The 18,247-nt window shown below is 51.9% G+C and overlaps 2 protein-coding genes across 2 annotated transcripts in view; one reads left to right on the forward strand and one right to left on the reverse strand.

The window, feature by feature from the left end:
• Cog7 (component of oligomeric golgi complex 7) overlaps positions 1 to 3,245 on the forward strand; it is a 66,590-nt gene extending 63,345 nt beyond the window's left edge. The window contains exons 16-17 of the mRNA XM_005351135.3: positions 575 to 718; positions 2,710 to 3,245. Of these exons, the coding sequence (XP_005351192.1) occupies positions 575 to 718; positions 2,710 to 2,876 (311 nt within the window). The 3' untranslated portion in view covers positions 2,877 to 3,245. The remainder of the gene's footprint in view (positions 1 to 574; positions 719 to 2,709) is intronic.
• A 5,288-nt stretch (positions 3,246 to 8,533) lies between these two features.
• Positions 8,534 to 18,247, reverse strand: part of Scnn1b (sodium channel epithelial 1 beta subunit) — a 28,863-nt gene continuing 19,149 nt past the window's right edge. The window contains exons 5-13 of the mRNA XM_026781512.1: positions 17,421 to 17,524; positions 15,155 to 15,318; positions 14,825 to 14,932; positions 12,694 to 12,811; positions 11,687 to 11,762; positions 11,539 to 11,596; positions 10,743 to 10,804; positions 9,516 to 9,591; positions 8,534 to 9,411 (exon numbers count right to left, since the gene is read on the reverse strand). Coding sequence (XP_026637313.1) covers positions 9,031 to 9,411; positions 9,516 to 9,591; positions 10,743 to 10,804; positions 11,539 to 11,596; positions 11,687 to 11,762; positions 12,694 to 12,811; positions 14,825 to 14,932; positions 15,155 to 15,318; positions 17,421 to 17,524 — 1,147 coding nt within the window. The 3' untranslated portion in view covers positions 8,534 to 9,030. The remainder of the gene's footprint in view (positions 9,412 to 9,515; positions 9,592 to 10,742; positions 10,805 to 11,538; positions 11,597 to 11,686; positions 11,763 to 12,693; positions 12,812 to 14,824; positions 14,933 to 15,154; positions 15,319 to 17,420; positions 17,525 to 18,247) is intronic.

Below are 18,247 nucleotides of genomic sequence, written 5' to 3' on the forward strand. Positions count from 1 at the left end.
CCTCCTCATTGCAACGGCACAGCTGTCTTCTGAGATTCCAGCTTTGGTGTTTGTCTTCCACTTCTCTTTTCTGTACATTATTGTGACTGTGGCTGCTACAGCAGTTCCATGAAACCAGGGCTCCTGTTTCTCTCTGTGCATGTGGAACATGATCAGAGAGCCCAGGCCCTCACCTCTCCAGGGGTGGCATTGTTCTGAGGCTCAGTCTTGGTTCCAGCATGGCCCCTGTCTTAGCATTGCCTCTTTACACCCTCAGTGCCCACCTCTAGCTTTGTCTAGAGGCTCCCATTTCTTTAGGGTCCTCCTCTGCCTGCAGAAGTCCTGGCCTCTATGGCTTGATTTGGTTCCCAGGCTTGTGGGGTCTTGTTTAGCCGTACCGGATCGACTCCTTTTCTGAGCTCTCCTTGTCCCTGGTCAGTATCAGTGGACCCATAGGTTCCTTTTTCTGTTCCCCATGTTTCTGACCCATTAGCTCCCTGGCACATTAGGGCATGTACCATTTATTGGGAGCCAGGGCACTAAGAGGTGACTTTTTCTGAGCAGATTTTATATTTCTCTGACCTTTCTACTTCAGGGGATGAACTGCCTGAGTTGGACAATATGGCTGACAACTGGCTGGGCTCCATTGCCAGAGCCACCATGCAGACCTATTGCGATGTGATTCTCCAGATCCCGGAGGTGACCCCACACTCTACCAAACAGCTGGCTACAGACATTGGTAAGTACCCATGGGTTGGGCATGAGAAGAGAAGTAAGTTTGACTTCCTTCTTGGTCTCCAGGAATGTTACCCCCAAGTTCCTCCTAACTTCAATTCTGGGGTTGACTGTGAAGCTGGATAGAAGGGATTCTGGAAGGCCATGGAGGTGGAAAACCATTAAGGGGGCTTTGGTGAGATGCACTGGAGTGAGCGAGACACCTAGCCCTGCCCAGTTTTCTATTCACTGACAGTAATTACTAACGTACCTAACGTTTATGGAGTGCTTACTGCATACCAGGCGTATCAGGCACTGAAGCAAGCATGCATCCATTGTGTTATGCAATCCTGTAGGTAGGTGATGTTGTATGACAAGGCCACATCCTAGGTTCCTCTATGGTCCCCATCAGAATGCTATCCTGCCCCAGGTCAGAGGGCATGGCTTCCCCACTCCCTTCTCCTGGGGTTTTAAGTGGTCTGGAGAGAGGGTGGAGGGACCTTAACAATCAGCTCCCCCGTGACCCAGCCCAGCTGTGACCTGGGTGACCAGGGTTGAGCCAGGTCCCACTTCTGTTTGTTTGCTGATGAAGAATTAGAAGCAAGGTTCAACCCTTGGGGTTCCAGAGTGGTTAGTGGTGGGGCCAGCCTATAATCCAGCTGCCCTGAGTCCCTCACCCTGCTCATTTCAGTCTGCCCGTGGCTCTTCCCAGAGGCACCATCTGTCTTTCAGAGATGGATAAGGAAATTTAGTTGCCCTTTGTCATATGTTCAACTGGTACAGGCGAGAGCACGGAGGAGCCGTCTGGAGTGGGGCAGTGGTGGTGGTGGGCCATGAGATGCTAGGATTGCCTGGAGTTCAGTGGTCCTTGCGTTCCTCTTCTCCCCTCCCTGCTCACTCAGAATTGCTTGACCACTGTGTGCCAGCTGTAGTGCTAACGATAGCACACAGCAGGGTTAGAGTGTTCCCTCGTCCAGTGAGGCTAAGGACTGGGAAGGATGCTGAACGCTGAGTGGGAGGCATTCAAATTAAACATTCATACAGCAACATAAAATACTGCTGGCCAGACTGTCATGGCAGACTGAGGCCTCCTGGTTTTACCATTGAGCTGGGCCTGGCAAGGAAGAGTCTGAGCTGTCCTGGAGTTCAGGTCTAGGCAGAGGAGGGGTGAACCCAAGTAGCAATCCCTGTCCAGGCCTTCTGAGTAGAAAGAGGAGGAAGGAGACATGACATGCCTATGCAGTGATCCCTCCAACACGACAGATACTTTAAAGGTCTCTGTCCCATCTCACATCTATCTCTGCTGCCTGGTGGGCACCGACTGCATGGGCAGGGCTGGTAAAGGGTGGCACTCCTGGCTGCAGCTGCGTGTTTTCCGTTCAGACAGTGCTGTCAGGTGGTTAGAATCCAGGGCTGCTCTGTCTGTCTGTCTGTCTGTCTGTCTGTCTGTCTGTCTCTCTCTCTCTCTCTCTAGACAGGGTCTCACTATGTAGCCCTGGCTGGCCTAGAACTCACTATGTAGGCTGGCTGTCCTCAAACTCAGAGCTGCACTACCCCCGCCTTTCGAGTGCTAAAGATGTATCCCATCATGCCCAGCCAGAGGTCTCTCTTCACCATCATGCTCTATTTGAACTGGGTTCGGGCATTAACTAGTTCTTAGGGGTGAGATGCATGATACCAGGCCACCACCTCTGACACCAGTCTCCAGCTCAGTATGAGCTTCCTGGCCGGCAGCTTTGGTTGTTCAGCAAGCCTATCCCCTTCCTCCCTTGCTTCTCCACTTGCTGGAGAATATGCTGGGGGTAAGATGGGGGAGGCCAGCTTCCCTTACACTGATGCTGGAGGGATGTGGAGGGGAGCTGGCAATGCTGGCTGGTTCTTCACTAAACTAGAATTCCAGGGCTCAGATCATACCCACTGCCTGCAGGTGAAGGAGGGGAGCAAGCACCCAGAATTTGGGAAGGCCTTGGGGGCTCCATGTACTGCCCCGCTGATCCTGTCCCTTTTTGCCCACAGACTACCTAATCAATGTGATGGATGCGCTGGGCCTGCAGCCGTCACGTACCCTCCAGAACATTGTGACACTCCTGAAGGCCAAGCCTGAGGAATACAGACAGATTAGCAAAGGCCTGCCACGTCGCCTTGCAGCCACGGTGGCCACCATGCGTGGTGTAAATTACTGACAGCTCTGAGAAGACGGTCCAGGACGGGGTCAGAGCCTGAAGGGCAGGGCCTGTCCAGGACAAAACAGGGACTGAAGCCTCAGTGACTCTCAGAATGGTTCATTCTTGACCTCTGTCAGTGATGGGGCACTATATGTGGAAAATGCTTTCACTTCTTATAAGGCAGGCATGGTGGTGCATGTCTGCAATCCTTGGGAGGCTGAGACAGGAGGATTGCTGTCAGTTTGAGGTCATTCAGGGCTAGTGTGAGACCCAGTCTTTACAAGGAGAAGGGTGTAAATGAAAAGTAATGTATTATTTATCAGAAAGGAGTCTTCAGATGGTTTTTTAAAAATAACTTATCTTTAATAAACACTGCAATGGGGCAAAGGCTGTTTCTGTCTTCTCTGGTGACGTCTGATTGCTCACAGCACGCTGAGCAGGGCCTGAGAACACTGAGGTAGGTAGGGCTGTGAAGGGGCCAAGGACAGTTACAATCAACCGTAGGACAAGGCCACAGCTGATACTGTGGTAGAGCAGAAGGCAGAGGCACAGTACTGGGAAGAGCCTGCCAGGTGGGAGGAGGTGGGCAGCCAGCAACTGGGGGCAGCTCTGCAGTGGGGAGCAAGGGGGCTTCCCAGCAGGAAGGGCCAGAGCAAGTGCAGAGGCCAAGTCCATCCAGGGTGGCCGGAGAGCAGGGCAGCAGGCATTCAGGTTAGAGAGGGGTGGGGCCAAATCATAGGGGCCAAATCATAGGATCTTCCAGGCTGTGTGAGAATTTTGGTTTCACGTTTCCCTTTTTTTTTTTTTTTTAACTACAGGATGATGCAAATTTTACACACACACACACACCCTTTAAAAATCTTTTTGGTCTGTTGCATCTGTACTTGTCAAGGCTGTTTGGCTTATATGTAACAGAAAATATTATTGCCTGAATGACTTGAGCCAAGAGGAATTATTTTTTCCACAATGAGAAGCCAGAGGGTGGGGGATCCAGCAGCCTGGACAGAGTAGGGACCTTTGCCAGTGCTCATAGCAGGTGACTCTGGCAGTGTGACTGTCACACCCGTGTTCAGGGGAGCCCATGGGATGGATCAGAGAGACGTGGTTCTCCCTTCTACTAGACAATTAGCAGTGCTCCACAGCCCCTAGTGACCATTTTTTGGTCAGAGGTATGGCTCCAGCTGCAAGGGGTGCTGGGAAAGTGGGGAACAGGACTTGCTTCAGTATTACTAAGGCTTGGTCCTTACAGCATTTTGAGTCAAGTAACTCTGCTGGGAAACAGTGCTCTACATTAGCCTGGCTCTGTCCACTAGCTACCAGGCGTGTAGCTCTCACTGGGACAACAAAACTATCCTCAGGGATTCCCAGAAGGGCAAATCGGACAGGGAAATACCGATTGGAGCAGCCAGGATTCATCCTCTGGGCTGAGCATATGGCTGCCCTGAACAAAGCTGCTTATTTATCATTTAGTGTCACTGGGATCTAATCACAGCCTTGAGAGAAATAGACAAGCGCTCTCATTGAGCTGTGTCCCGGCCCTTTTTATTTAGTTTGAGGTGATGTCTTACAAAGTTGTCCAGGCTGATCCAAACTTGTTTTATAACCTGGACAAGCCTTGAATGTGTGACTGTCCTTGCTCAGCTTCTCAAGGAGCTGGCCTGTGCTACCAAGTCTACTTCTAGTTCACTGTAGCCAGTGCTAGCCTCAAACTCGCCATCTTCCTGCCTCAACTTCCCAAGTGCTGGGGTTAAGGGCAGACACAACCACGCCTGGCTGAAGTAGGCTGTTTCTCAGCAAGGAAAGTGGGAGGGGCTACAGCCTCTGAGAGGGCTGCTTGTCAGAGTTAAGCTCAGCCAGGGTCCCATGGGGTGAAGCGCTACTTCTTGCTGGGGTCTCTCAGAGAAGCCCACCACAGCCTTGGGAGGGCATAGGCTGTTATCTCTAATCTAGAGAGGTTTGAGGTCTTCCCATGCCAACCAACTGCCTTGTGGCAAGCTAGAGTTTAGAGGAGGCCTGGTGGCCCTAGTATCTACACTGTTAACCCAATGCCAGGCTGCTTTCTTAGTGCACTGTGTGGGAGGTGCGTGACCTAGGTGACACATGCTCTGGGAGGCACGCAGTGTGGGGACACTTAATCCCAGCAGGTCAACCTGCTTGTGCCAGCCTGCGGAGTGGTGCACCACACCTATGAGGCCAGGCCGTCTCACTGAGACTCTCCTTATACCTTGGGAACTAGTTTGGCTGGCCTGGACAACAGCATCAGCTGCGACCTTGCCCTAAGGTTGATTGTAGACTGTCGTTGGCAGGAGTCACACCTGGAAGAGGTGAGACCTGTCCTTGGCAGGAGTCACACCTGGAAGAGGTGAGACCTGGAAGCATGGAAGATCACAGGTACTGCTGGTAGTCACATCTGTGGTGACTGGAGCTGGTGAGAGGCATTAGGTTTAGAAGGACAGTCTGGGACTGGATTCAAGACTTTACTGCCTCCAGCTGTGTGGCCTTGGGAAAGTCACTCCCCCTTTTGTGCCAGAGTCTAGGACCCCACGTTGGTTCCCAGCTCTTACTTAGACCACCTGAAGAGTCATTGAGAAACAGTAGGGACAATGACAAGTGGCAAGTTCATGTTCATTGTTCATTAATAGTCTCTTCACCGTGCTTCCCTTTTGTAGATGAAGTGGAACTCATACATTGTCATGGGTGGTTTAAGTGGACCCAACCTGTTCCCAGTGCTAAAAAGGCCCATGGGTTCTCTGGAAGGAATAGAACAATACTCTTCTAGACCAGGCACAGGGTGGCTGGGCTGCCAGGCCAGAGCTACCTTAATGATGGAGCCTGATCCTCACCGTCCCCTGAGAGTGAGGTCAGCAAGCCAGTTCTGAGGTGGTCCCTGTCTTAGACATCTGCAGACGGCTCCAAGGTGTCTGTGAGCAGAACCTTTTCTGGGTCAGTGGCTTCTCCCTCTATAGACTCTCCCAGGCCTGCTAGTTGGTGTCTTCCATTCCCAGTCACAGAGTGGGGTATATGAGACACTGTCTTAAAAAACAAGGGCTGGAGAGATGGCTCAGCAGCTAAAAATCACTGGATACTCTTCCAGATGACCTGGGCTTGATCCTTAGCACCCATATGGCTGCTCACAACTGTCCATGCCTCTAGTTCCAGACGGACCTGAGGCCCTCTTCTGGCCTCTGGAGGTACTACACACACCTGGCACACAGGCATACACACAGCCAAAACACTCATACAGAAGAAATAAACAACTCCACTCCCAATTCCTAATAAACAGGTTTATTTAGCTCAAGGTTCTGGAGGTTGGTAAATCCAAGACTGAGGAGTCAGCATTCAGATGTCATGACATGACAGAAACAGCCTGTGGTAAGACTTAGCTTCCTCTCCCTTATGAAGCCATTAATGCAGCTAGCTTCTCAAGGTGCCTTGGAAGGCAGAGACGCTGGCTGCAAACCATATCATAGAAGGAGAGAACTGACTGCTGCAAGTTATCCTCTGCACATGAGTTCCGTGCTATACTTGGTGTGACATGCGCGCGCATACACACACACACACACACACACACACGAGGAGTGTAAATAAAAAAATTAAAGTCAGCAATGCATGCTCTGATAGCTTCAGTTCTATTTAACACCCAACTGTGACGACTCCAGATGCCGTCACCAGGGTACTTTCTGGGTCTTTTTGTTTGCTTGCTTTGGTACTGGGAATGGAAACACGTGTTGGGCAGGCACTCTACCACTGAGCTACATTCCCAGCTCAGCATATGATAGTCTTATTAATTTTCAATATGAGTTTCAGGGGAGCTTTACAAGCCATGCAGTCACTTACTAGAGTAGTGATTGTGGGTGTCTTTGTCTCAAGCCCCAATTTACTTACCTGTTTAATAGGATGTTATGAGCAAAGTGTGGTGGTACATGCCCTTAGTCCCAACACTCAGGAGGCAGAGAAAGGCAGATCTCTGTGATTTCAAGGCCAGCCTGGTCTACGTAGGGAGTTTCAGGCCAGCCAAGGCTACACAGTGAGACCCCCTATCTAAAAAAAAAAAAAAATCCAAATAATAATTAAGATGGCATAATATCGCTCCCAGGCTATGAGGATGGGATAAAAGGAGAATTCTACAGTACCCGGCAGGAGGGCCAGGGAGACGCTTCGTTCAGTCAAGTGTTTGCCACATGAGCGTGAGTTCAGATCTCCAGAACTCACGTAAAAACAAACAAACAACAACAACAAAAGCTGGGCACAGTGGCCTGGGTCTGTACCTGTATAGTAGGTTGGAGAAAGGAACTGGGTTGCAGATCTCTGGAACTCTGACTGGCCAGCCTAGCCAGTCTGTGAGCGCCAGGCTCAGTGAGATGCTCTATCTCAAAATCTAAGGTAGAGTGCAGTCAAGGGAGAAGCCTGGCATCGACTCTGGGCTTCTGTATGTATGTGCAATCACATGCACATGTGTGAACACCACACAGACGTGCCCACACCACATACACAATATGACTATTAAAATGATAAAGTACTCAGCGTGGGATCTGGCACATGGTTTAAGTGCCCGGTGTACTATGGCTGTTGCTTAGCAAGGGCATGCCAATGACTTCATCTGCATCTAGCTGGGCCCTAAACTGGACTTCTAGCTTGACACAGGTGGGCAGTGTCCTCCACAGATGTGGCAATGGGGCCTTGATGGCAGACCCAGGAGCCCAGCTGATCTCCATCCACCAGGCTAGACCCTCAGACAGAAGGCTCTGTAGCCAGAGCTCCTTCCTCACTGGGACTTGGCAGGTGGCGGTGGGGCCCCATGTGGTTCAGGCAGCTGCACCTGCTAGCAGCACCTTGCCTTTGGGAGGAGTCATCAGAGTTGCCATATTTAACAGCAAAGGATCCAGGCCATTCACTTAGGTTTGAATATGAAAGAAACAAATGACTTATTCATATAATACATTCCAACCAATGCATTACACTACAAAACCAATTTGTTGTCTCCCTGAAATTGTGGTTTAACAGAGTGACCTAAATTTTGTCTGGCACCCCTAGGCACCAGGCCCCACTCCCCTCAGACTCTGATTTACTGGGTGCAATGGTGGTTTCAGGTCTGGTCATATAAAATTGGGTTTGCCAATCTGAGCAGTTTATCCAGCTCATTGACCATGCTGATTGACTCAGAGATAGGCATATGGCCCAGTCAGGGACCAATGAGTATCAGCCTGGAGCAGGCATTAAGAGAGACCTCCAGAGGTCCCCAGAAGCAGAGTTGGAATCATTTGGGGTGCTAGAGAGCGTTTATTTGTTTTAAATGGTTTGTTTGTTTCGGTTTCCTGACACAGTCTCACTATGTAATCCAAACTGGTCTTGAACTCAGATCCTCCTGCCTTAGGCTTCAAAGTTCTGGGATGACAGGCATCTATCTGTCTTCCATCCGCATGACTGATTTGGCTTGAGTCGGTTTGAGTTTTTTCTACCTGTGTGTGCAACAAATGAAATAGACTGGGTGCCACTGCAGAGGCCCCCGGGCGAGTGCTTTGGGGATTCTGTGGAAGGAAGTGCACAGTCCCTAAGCTAGGGCGGCCCCTGGCCTGCCAAGAGCTCTTGGCTCCCAAGGCAGCATGCTTGCCCTTTCCCAACATGCTCCAGGACACTCGCCTACCTCTGGGGATAAAGAACAAGTCTCCACTCAGTGTTTCCTCTCTTTATTTTCTAGACAAAGCGTGTGCTCCCCAGAAAAGACTTCTTACCCGATGCCTCCTCCCCATTATCTGCAGCACCCCACCCCACTCCCAGTCTGGTAATAGGTCAACCAAGGCTGACTAGGGCAGGATCACTGACTCTGGAGGACTGAGGTGGTAACACACACAGAGGTTAGTGGCCTACCTCCCGGAGAGGGAATTCAGGGGCCTCTGGAGCCTGTCTACTAGGCCAAAAGACAAAGAGGAAAGACTAGGAAGTGTGGGCAGGAGCCAGGCAAGGTTACAACTTCAGTATTAACTGGTAACAGCATCTTGACCCTATGGATCTTCAGCTTGGGGCTGACCAGTTACTGCTGGCTAGAGAGACACGGGCTCTGGTGTGGGCACCTGTGTTGCTGGCTCTATGTATGAGCCTAATAAAATGAAGCACTGGAGATGGCTATAACTTTCCAGCTTTTGAGTTCACCCGCGGCTCAGCGGGGTGGGGTCTAGATGGCCTCGACTTCACTGTCTGACTCCACAGTGTCCAAAGGCTGCAGCCTCAGGGAGTCATAGTTGGGGGGTGGGGTGCCTGGAATGGGCAGAGTCTGCTGGTCAGGGTAGACCTCAGCATAGAGACTATGGCTGGTTGTATCAGGCTGGAAGCCAAAGTTGGTGTGGGCCTCTACCAGCTCAGCCACAGTGGGTGGCGGGCCAGTGTACGACGCCTGTGGCCGTCTCTTGCGCAGGCCTTTGCAGAAGACCACCAGCTTGATGATGGTGATCCAAATGAAGTCGATAATGATCTCCCCAAACTCAATGAGGCACAGCACTGAGCCCCCCATCCAGAAGCCAAACTGGCCCCCCAGGTTCGAGAGCAGCCACACGATCTGTAAGAAACAGGGAAGTGGGGGCCCAGGTCTAGCCAGCTTTAGGGATCCTAACACCCACCCAGGGTCCCGGGGATCCACGGGGCAGGCACCCACACACTTACATTGTTTGCTGGTGATTCCTCAATGGTGCGGTAGTTGAACTCTTGGAAGTAGATATTGAGCTTGACAACGCCCTTCCTACAGGGGGCAGCAAGGCAGGTTGACACCATGGCCTGCCCTCCCTCCCAGGATGGGTACAATCATGTGTCCCATGGGAAGGGCACTCCAAGGCACCCTGCCCACCTCCAGCCTGAGTTGCTCTCAGGAGCTGGGAGATCCAAACCAGACCTGGAAGAACTGCCCCTTTCCACTGGCTCTGGGCCTCAGAACCACTAAGGACCTTTGTGCCCAGCACCTGTCCTGTGGATGTCTTTTTCATCCCCATGTCTGCCATTTTCCTGAAGGGCCTTCTGGCCTGAGAGGTTCCAAAAGGTTACTCTGAAGCCCCTCTCTGGGCCTAGGGTAACCCAACCCATATGCCACACATCCAAGCAGGGTGACCAGGGGCTGAGAGGGTGACAGGAGTGGTTCCCCACTACATTGGGGAGTCCCTGGAAAGACGGAGCTGTCTTATTTCTCCAGATCTTTCCCAAACTCCACATTCCCCCTTGGCCTCTTCTTGACTGGGATCGGTTCCTACTTCTCAAATGTCACCTGTTCACAGATCTCCTTGTTTCTCAGGCACACTGGGGTTTCTCCCTGTCCCTAAAGAATATGGGGCTTGTGGAAGACACTCTTAGCTGGAAGACCTTCTTACATCTCAGCTCAAGGTTCCTGGGGGTGTAGACCTTGCCTTTCCTATGCTCAGTGTGTTGAATGGACGGAGGGAAGGTAGGTGGGTGGATAGGTGAGGAAAAGACAGAAGGATGGGAGTTGGCAGGACAGCTCAGCTTGTAAACTTCTCGCCACACAAGCCCCATGGCCTGAGTCAACCTCAGGAACCCACATAAGGAGGGAAGTGGCTCCACAAAGTTGTCCTCTGACCTTCTCATGCACACCGTGGCATGTGTGTGCTGCGTACATACATACCACACATGGCATAATTGTTTTTAAATAACGGCAGATGTGGTGATGGGGCTATGGAGTAGCGCTGGCCTGTGGAACATCGGCCCTTCATCCATTAGACACCAACCCCTCAGCTGCTTTTCTTCCCCTCTCCCTCCTCTAGTCTTGCACTGAATTTTAACAGCAAAAGGAATTTGGGCAGCGGTTCCGTGTGCAAACCCTGCCCCAGGCACTGGTTCCTCCCTTTCCTGCCTTCGCCAGCCCTGGCCACAGTCCATTCTCACCTGCTCAGGGTGATGTTTGCGCTCTGGTCCCGCTCCTGAGACAGGACATGGAAGATCCAATCCTAGAACCCAAGAAGGCAGATGAAAGAAAGGGACATGTGCGTGCGCACACACACATACACACACACACACACACACACACACACACACACTAACACACACCATAGCCCCTGTTGCCTAGGATCTGGGCAGAGAGAAGCCCCACACCTTCCAGAAGTCTGAGCCTTGAGTTGAGAACAGAAGCCTGTCTGTTGTCAGAGAAAGGAAGGAGCTCGAGGAGCTCGGCTCTCTAGATGTCTTGTCCCCAGGCGAGTATTGCCAGTCCCTTTCCCATCTCTGGCCATAGCACTGGCTGTTCTTTCTGCTCAGAATCTTCCCCGGCTCTGCCTCTGGCTATGGCTCTCTGGCACCTCTGTAGAGAGGCCTCCTTGATTGCCTTCTAAGCGCTTTCCCTGGCTGTTCACTCCCATTGTTTCTGTCCCTCATTGCCATGACTTTGAAATCAGCTTCTTTCTGTGTATATGTCTCTCACTGACTGGGCTCTAGACTTGGCTAATGGAAGCTATGCCTGTCCCAGGCATGGTACCTGGGAAAGTATGGGTGGAGTGGAAAGGAGGGGAGGGAGGAGTGGAAAGAAAGGGAGAGTGGGAGGGAGGAAGGGAGGAATGTAGAAATGGATGGAGAGGGACAGGGAAAGAAAGATGGAGGGGGAGAGAGGGAAAAGACTCTTAACTCCCAGACTTGTTCTCAACCCAAAGACAGAGGAGACCAGGAGCTTGGCCTTCTGCCATCTCACCTCAGAGGCCTCGGAAGGCCAGTCAGCCATGGAGATGGTCATCTTGTACTGCGTGTCGCTGGAAGAGAGAAGCCAGCCCTGTTGCTGTCCTGAAGGCCCTGTGCCCTCCTCCTCACCAGCCCTGGCTCACCCCCTGTGCCACACTCACTTGCAGGAATCCTTGCACATGCTGAGGCAGGTCTCTCTCTGGGCCACGCTCATCTGCAGGCTTAGGTAGCAGTAGGCTGCGTGGGTGAGGTGGAGGTGGTCAGGAGCAAGGAGGGCTGCTTCTGGGGATCCTCCCTCCCCCAGCCAGTGTCTGCTCTCCTCCTAAGTCCCCTAAGGGAGACCTAATCCAAGTCCCCAGTCACTAATACCATTAACCGGCACCCCCACCCCTCCCCTGCTCCATCTTGCCCCAGCCCACTTTGGGGTCCTGTCCCTAAATGTCGTAGATGCAGCTCAGAGGGCAGAGTGTCTTCTTTGTCCCTCCTCATCAGTACCCAGAAGATAGCTTCTGGGGTCGTGTACAGAAGGATGAGCAACCAAAAACCAAACAAACAAATATATGTATGTTTTCCTCGCTTGCATATTATAACGGTGGTAGGACCCACGACTATTAATTGTATCCCTAGACTGACTCCAATCCCCCAGGGCCCTCAGTCTCAGGCTCTATCTATGTGGGAACCCATTTGGGATTTGTCCTGTGATGCTGGCTTCCGACCCCTGGAAGCCACCATCACAACAGCAACTTCTTCAGTGCCCCCCTCCTGCAGCCCAGTTCCCTCCATGCATGAATGCACAGGCTGAGGATGGAGTCACGGCTTTATGTGTACATACACACATGCAAACCCTGGAAGCAAGGCGCCTGTTCAGGAGCACACACTGATAGTGCAGTGATACAGTGTTCTGTGCACAAAGACACAGCTGTACCTTTCCCATGTGCAACCCATGTGAAGATCCCATATACATACATGCCTAACCCCTGGCTCGTGTGTGCAGGGACATACACACACATGCCCACATCTGTGTCTCAAGCATGCATGTCACAGAATCAAAATGGGGAGACGGAAGGTTCTTTTGGAAGGGGGCCCGGGTGGGGTTGTGGGCTGGGGAGAGACCCCGTTAGTGAGGGGCCTCCCCTCACTGTTGCCAGTCTTCCGGTGCTACACTCACCCCAGTCTGGGAAGTCCCTGCTGTTGCAGTACCTCTCCCCAGCGGGCAGGGGGTACAAGTAGTGGCCGCAGCTGCAGTTACGGATCATGAGGTCTTGGAAACAGGAATGGAGACAGGCCTGGGGGTGCAGAACAGATCTCAGGCAGGGTGGGATGGTCCCACTCCAGTACCGAGACGAAAGAGCCCAGAGGAGTTACCGCCAGGGAACTAGGCACTACTGGGGACTAGGAGGTGTGGTCTCTGGGGTTAGGCCACTGTTGTTGCATATTGGACCCCACAGCAGCTTCTTGGACTCTGCACAGGGACTCGGGTCAGAGCCCATCAGCCCCAGTCTTCCATCTAAAGCTGGGTCCTGCAGGTGGTATGGGCAGGGGTGGCCTTCCTCAAATAAACCTCCAGTGAAGGGCCAGCACCCTTCTGAGGTCTGTCCACACAGAGACCCGGAAAGAGGCAGGCAAGCTGACTCAAACCTGCTTTCTTTTGGGGGGTGGGGAGTAGGGTACCCAAGGGAGGTAGAGGGGTGATCTTTAATGGATCAGAGCTGAGGGGAGGTGGAGCAGAGGGGAGACAAGAGTCCCCAGCCCTGAGAACTGTATGTAGTGAGGACACTTTCAAGGCCCATTGCCCATGGTGTTTAGGTCATTCTGACCCAGTTCCAGTTCACTCACAGACCAGCTATGTGTCCCGAAGCAAGGGATTAACTTGTGAGCCTCAGTTTACTCATGGAGAAACAGGATGCTAGTCACACCTGCTTTCCAAGGTTGGCAGACTCAGCACAGCGAAAGGCGCTTAGTATGTGATTCCTGTGCTCTCTGCTTCTCTGCTGTGCCTGTCCTATGTGTTGACGACTGTGACCTCCAACCCATGCCCACTCCTCATGCCTCTGCCTACCCCATTGTTCCCTTCTTCCCTGCTCCCTCTCCTCCAGATCAATGCATCTGACTTCTTCCAGAGGAACCACTGAGGTCCCCACTGGCAGGAGGTGAGGCTGGCCAGCCCATTCAGAGGTGTGGTCAAGAAGAGACCACACAGACTTCAGTCCCTCTTTTGGAAAAGAGGTGCCATCCCCATGCTGTGGCTGAGGCTGGAGTAGCCCTGGCAGCTCCTGGTAGAAAGTGGGCAGTAGGCAAAGCTTCTGACAGGGTCTAGATTTCTCTTCTTGCCCTGGAAGTAGCAGGCTCTGAAGTTTCCTTTTCCATGTTCCCTGCCTCCCTGGGCTGCTCTGTCTGTTTGTCCCTTCCTCTGGAAGCTCCAGAGGTGCCCAGAGTTCTCCATGGCAGACAGAAGCCCATAAGATAGGAAGCAGCCAAGCCAGCTGATGTTGGGGGCTGTCATGCCAAACTCAGGGCTCCCAGACATGGAGGCAAACACCCTTCCCTTGCCTTTGTTTTCTCATCTCCCCAGGACGGCTGGACTGGGGGGAGAAGTCAACAAGCTATCCATTTGGTCCTGTTTGCAAGATTTGTTCTCTCCTCCCAAGCCTGTAGAGGAAAGGTTACATATAGGCTGACCTCAGAGACAGAGGAAAGCCCCCAGCTACAGCACTGAAGCTTGAGGACAGCTGCCTAAGAGGGGCCTTCTCCTGTTAATTGTGAGGCATTCAGTTCAGGGCATGTGCAACCTAGGGGTGCCCCGAGGATGTAACATGTGAATTGCCAAGCACATGGCCAACCTGGGCAGTTTATACATTCATAAAAGCTGCTGTTGTTGGCATCCTGATATCAGAGAGCGGCTGAAGAAATCAGATGGGGAAATGCATGCAGATCCATCCCCAGCACTGAATCTCACACACTGTGAGAGTTCCATCCTGGGTGTTCCCCCAGGGAAGTCTGCTAAAGAGATGGAAGAGTGGCTAGCCCTGGGCCCTGGGTGAGAACCCAGAACCCTTGTCTTTGCAGTACCATGGTCCCTGGTGCTACTTACAAAGGTCTGCCTGGAGCTCATGCCTGTAACCCCATTACTGAAAAGGCTGAGAAAGGCAGATCGTAAATTTCAGGCCTGCCTGGGCTACATAGGGTAAAGTAAGTAAATAAGAAATAAAAGATCTGGCAGAGCCAGCCCAGCTCTCACAGAGAGCTGAGGTAAAGGATACGGAGCCCCGACGGTCACCAAGCCTGAGGAACCTTCCTACCTGGATGGAGTACGTCGTGTTGTAATCACTGTACAGGTTCTGAATGGCGACGTCGGAGCCGTTCATGGTGCAAGGACTGTAGGGCTCCCCCTTGCGCTGCAGCTTGTCCTGTGGAGAGAGGTGGCTCATGGAGACCCCTGGTGGTCTCCTATATGTGTTTCGGGAGTTGCCGGTCCCAAAGGGCTGGAGGGGCTCAGCGTGTCTAGAGCATTGCCAGATACTGAGGTTTGCACTGAGGCAGAAGAAGGCTACTTCCAGGCCATGGTAGGACAGGGGAGCTTCTCCCCTCAGCCCTCTCCAGTCAGGCTGCCCTGGGGACCCCTGTTGTACCACCAGCACCCCGATGGACGTCTCAGTTCCCGTCAGAGCATAGATGCCCTCTTCCTTGATGAAGGGGTATGTCCTCTGTTCGTGGAGCATCAGTCTGGCCCCCGCTGTGGACGCAAGGAAGGGGACATAGTCCTCTGGGCCGATGTCCAGGATCAACTTGAGACCTGTGCAGGAAGGATAGGGAGGGCAGTTGACATTCCTCAGATGGAGGGGAGACCCGCCATCCAAGTGTTCACGCCTCCTTCAGCCAAGGGGCTCCTCCTGGGCTCACGTGTCCCACCTGCAGTCTCCATAGCACGCCCTGCCCACCCGTGGTGCCCAGCCCATTCCCTCCACGAAGACAGGTGACCTCATTCTCCCCCATTCAGTCCTTCCCAGTGGCCTTGCTCCTTCCTGTTACACCCCTGAAGATGCTTTTCCCTCACTCTGGAATGCTGTTCCCGCCCTCTCCTTTCTTCTGGAACTTCCCACTCTTTCTCTGGCTGCAGTCAGTATCACTTCCTCCAACAGCCTTCCTGCTTCTTCAGAGTCCTCGGTGTGCCCCCTCCTAGCTCTGGAACGTTCCTTCCCAGGACCCGCCTCCCTCGCCTTCTCTTTGTCTGTCTTCTTCCCAGCTGGGCTGCCTGGTTTGGAGACAGACTTGTTCCCAGCCCTGAGCTTGGGTCACTGGGGTGGCCATCTCTGCCCGAGACAACCAGAGCTACCACTGGCTTAGCACTTGCTACATAGTATGTGTTAGTGAGGTGCTCATTTAGGACAGATCTGGCTAGGTAGCCCAGGCTGGCCTCAAACTGGTGATCTTCTTATCTCAGCCTCTTGATTGCTGAGATTGCAGGCTTCTGTTATTATTCCTGGCTATAAAGTGCTTTATTAAAAATATCCCTATTATTGAATGCTCACCAAAAAACCCATGAGGTATTATAATTATCCTGGTTTTACAGGTAAGCAAACCGATAAAGAGGTAAAGGGACTTCTCCAAGACCACATTGGGAGGAAAAGAATTTTCTAGGTTCTAAGGGGGCCCACTGGCTCCTTATTGTAATTACTTGTCTCCCAAGAGAATAGTTCAGCCATCTGTTGACTGCTTTCGCTAACAAGGGCTGGGTTAAGGCGGTCAGCTCTGTGGCCTCCTCTTGGCCAGTAACTCTGATGTTCAAGGAAGGCCATCTTGCCTTTTGATGGTTAGGAGTGTCACAGCCTGAGACTGTGCTATGCCCCCAAAGTGGGTGTTGGGGTGTGGTCTGAGACTTGTGGTCATCTATCTCACGTCAGCCACTCAAGTGTTGGGGTTACAGGTGTGCACCACAACAGCCAGCATCCCCCAGCCTTCCTCTAGAGCACAGGATGGTGGAAAGGGGACCTGTCACCAGCCATGTTCCACTGCCTCTCTACTCCTTGCTCTTTCCTGCTGTTGGGCTGCTCTTTGTTCTGTCAACAGTCAGTGACCTTGGACCCATTGTGTAAAACCTTTACAGAGTGCCCAAAACAGGCTGGACATTCATGATTTCCCAATCAGATGAGGTGGCCTCTTAACACAAGGTGCGTGACTCAGGAGTTAAAATTGTTGCGGGCCATTCTTAGCTACCATGTACTGTGTTCTCAAGGAAGACATTGATGTTTTGAGAACGTATCATAGCCATGTGTTGTGACAACAAATTAGGAATACCAGTCTGGACCCCAACCTCGCCATAACCTAACCTTAACCCTAACCGTCACCTAACCCTTACCCTAACCTTAACCTAACCATAAACTTAACCCTAATATAACCATAACCCTAATACTTACCCTAATGCTTACCTAACCCTTAACACTAACCCTAACCTAATTCTAATCTTAACCTAACCATAAACCTAACATTTACCCTAACCCTAATCTAACCCCTAACACTAATCCTAACCTAATTCTAATCTTAACCTAATCATAGCACTAACCTAACCATAACCCTAATATTTACCCTAACCCCTAATACTAACCTTAACCTTACCTAACCATAACCCTGACCTTACCCTAACCATAACTGTAACCCTAACCCCTAACCCAACCCTAACCCTAACCCCTAACCTAACCTAACCTAACCTAACCTAACCTAACCTAACCTAACCTAACTCTAACTTGAACCCTTACCCTAACTCTTACCCTGGGCAGAGGGCTCCCCCAAGGGGGTGCTGCCCTGGTCTGCTAAAGAGGGGTAGGCCGCTGCTGCCCACCTTTCAAACCCTTCAGAGAAGCCATATCTCATAGTGTCTCCTTGCACACCAAAACTCACCAAATTCAGTCCCAGGGTTGGCAGAAGGAAGCGCCATCTCTGTCATGCCCCAGTTGAAGATGTAGCAGTTGCCATAATCTGGGTAGAAGATAGGTGTGAAGTTCCTGAAATGAACAGCAGAGGCTGGAGGGCAGGGAGCTTTGCCTGGGCAGAGGGCTCCTCCAAGGGCGCTGCCCCATCTGCTGAAGAAGGAAGTGGGGCCTGCCTTGCAAACACTCCAGAGAGGGGCAGGAGGGAGAGGCTAGAGTAGTCTGCTCCTTGTGGATCACAGCAGGGACACTCCTGGAAGGCTGTGAGGGGAAGGGAGCAAGTCTCTCCTGGCTGGGGCTGGTTTTGCCTTGTGGCTTGTGAAGGAGAAATGCTCTCAGATCCTGTCTCAGTTACTACACCTTCAAAAGGAAGCGGCCTTGTCCTGTCCCCTTCTGCTTTTACCTTTGAGATCCATCTCATTGTGCAGGCCACGCTGGCTTGGAGAACCTTGGCCCTGCCTCTCCAGGGCTGGGGTTTGAGATGTGTGCCACTCTGCCTGGCTTTGTGGCAGCTTCTTGCATCTCTCTCCAGGCTAGGGCTTTCTAAAACCATGCTGTTGCCATTTTCAAAGCAATCAGAAAGTCTCTCAATGCTATTGATTAGATATAGAGCTCCAATTTCCGTTTGTCTTGCAAAGATTAAATTTGTTTATTTAAATCAAGACCTAAATAATTTTTTTTTTAAATTTTCGAGACAGGGTTTCTCTGTAGTTTTTGGTGCCTGTCCTGGAACTAGCTCTTGTAGACCAGGCTGGCCTCGAACTCACAAAGATCCTCCTGCCTCTGCCTCCCAAGTGC

The sequence above is a fragment of the Microtus ochrogaster genome, chromosome 8, assembly GCF_000317375.1.
Source record: "Microtus ochrogaster isolate Prairie Vole_2 chromosome 8, MicOch1.0, whole genome shotgun sequence".
Classification (NCBI taxonomy): Eukaryota; Metazoa; Chordata; class Mammalia; order Rodentia; family Cricetidae; genus Microtus; species Microtus ochrogaster.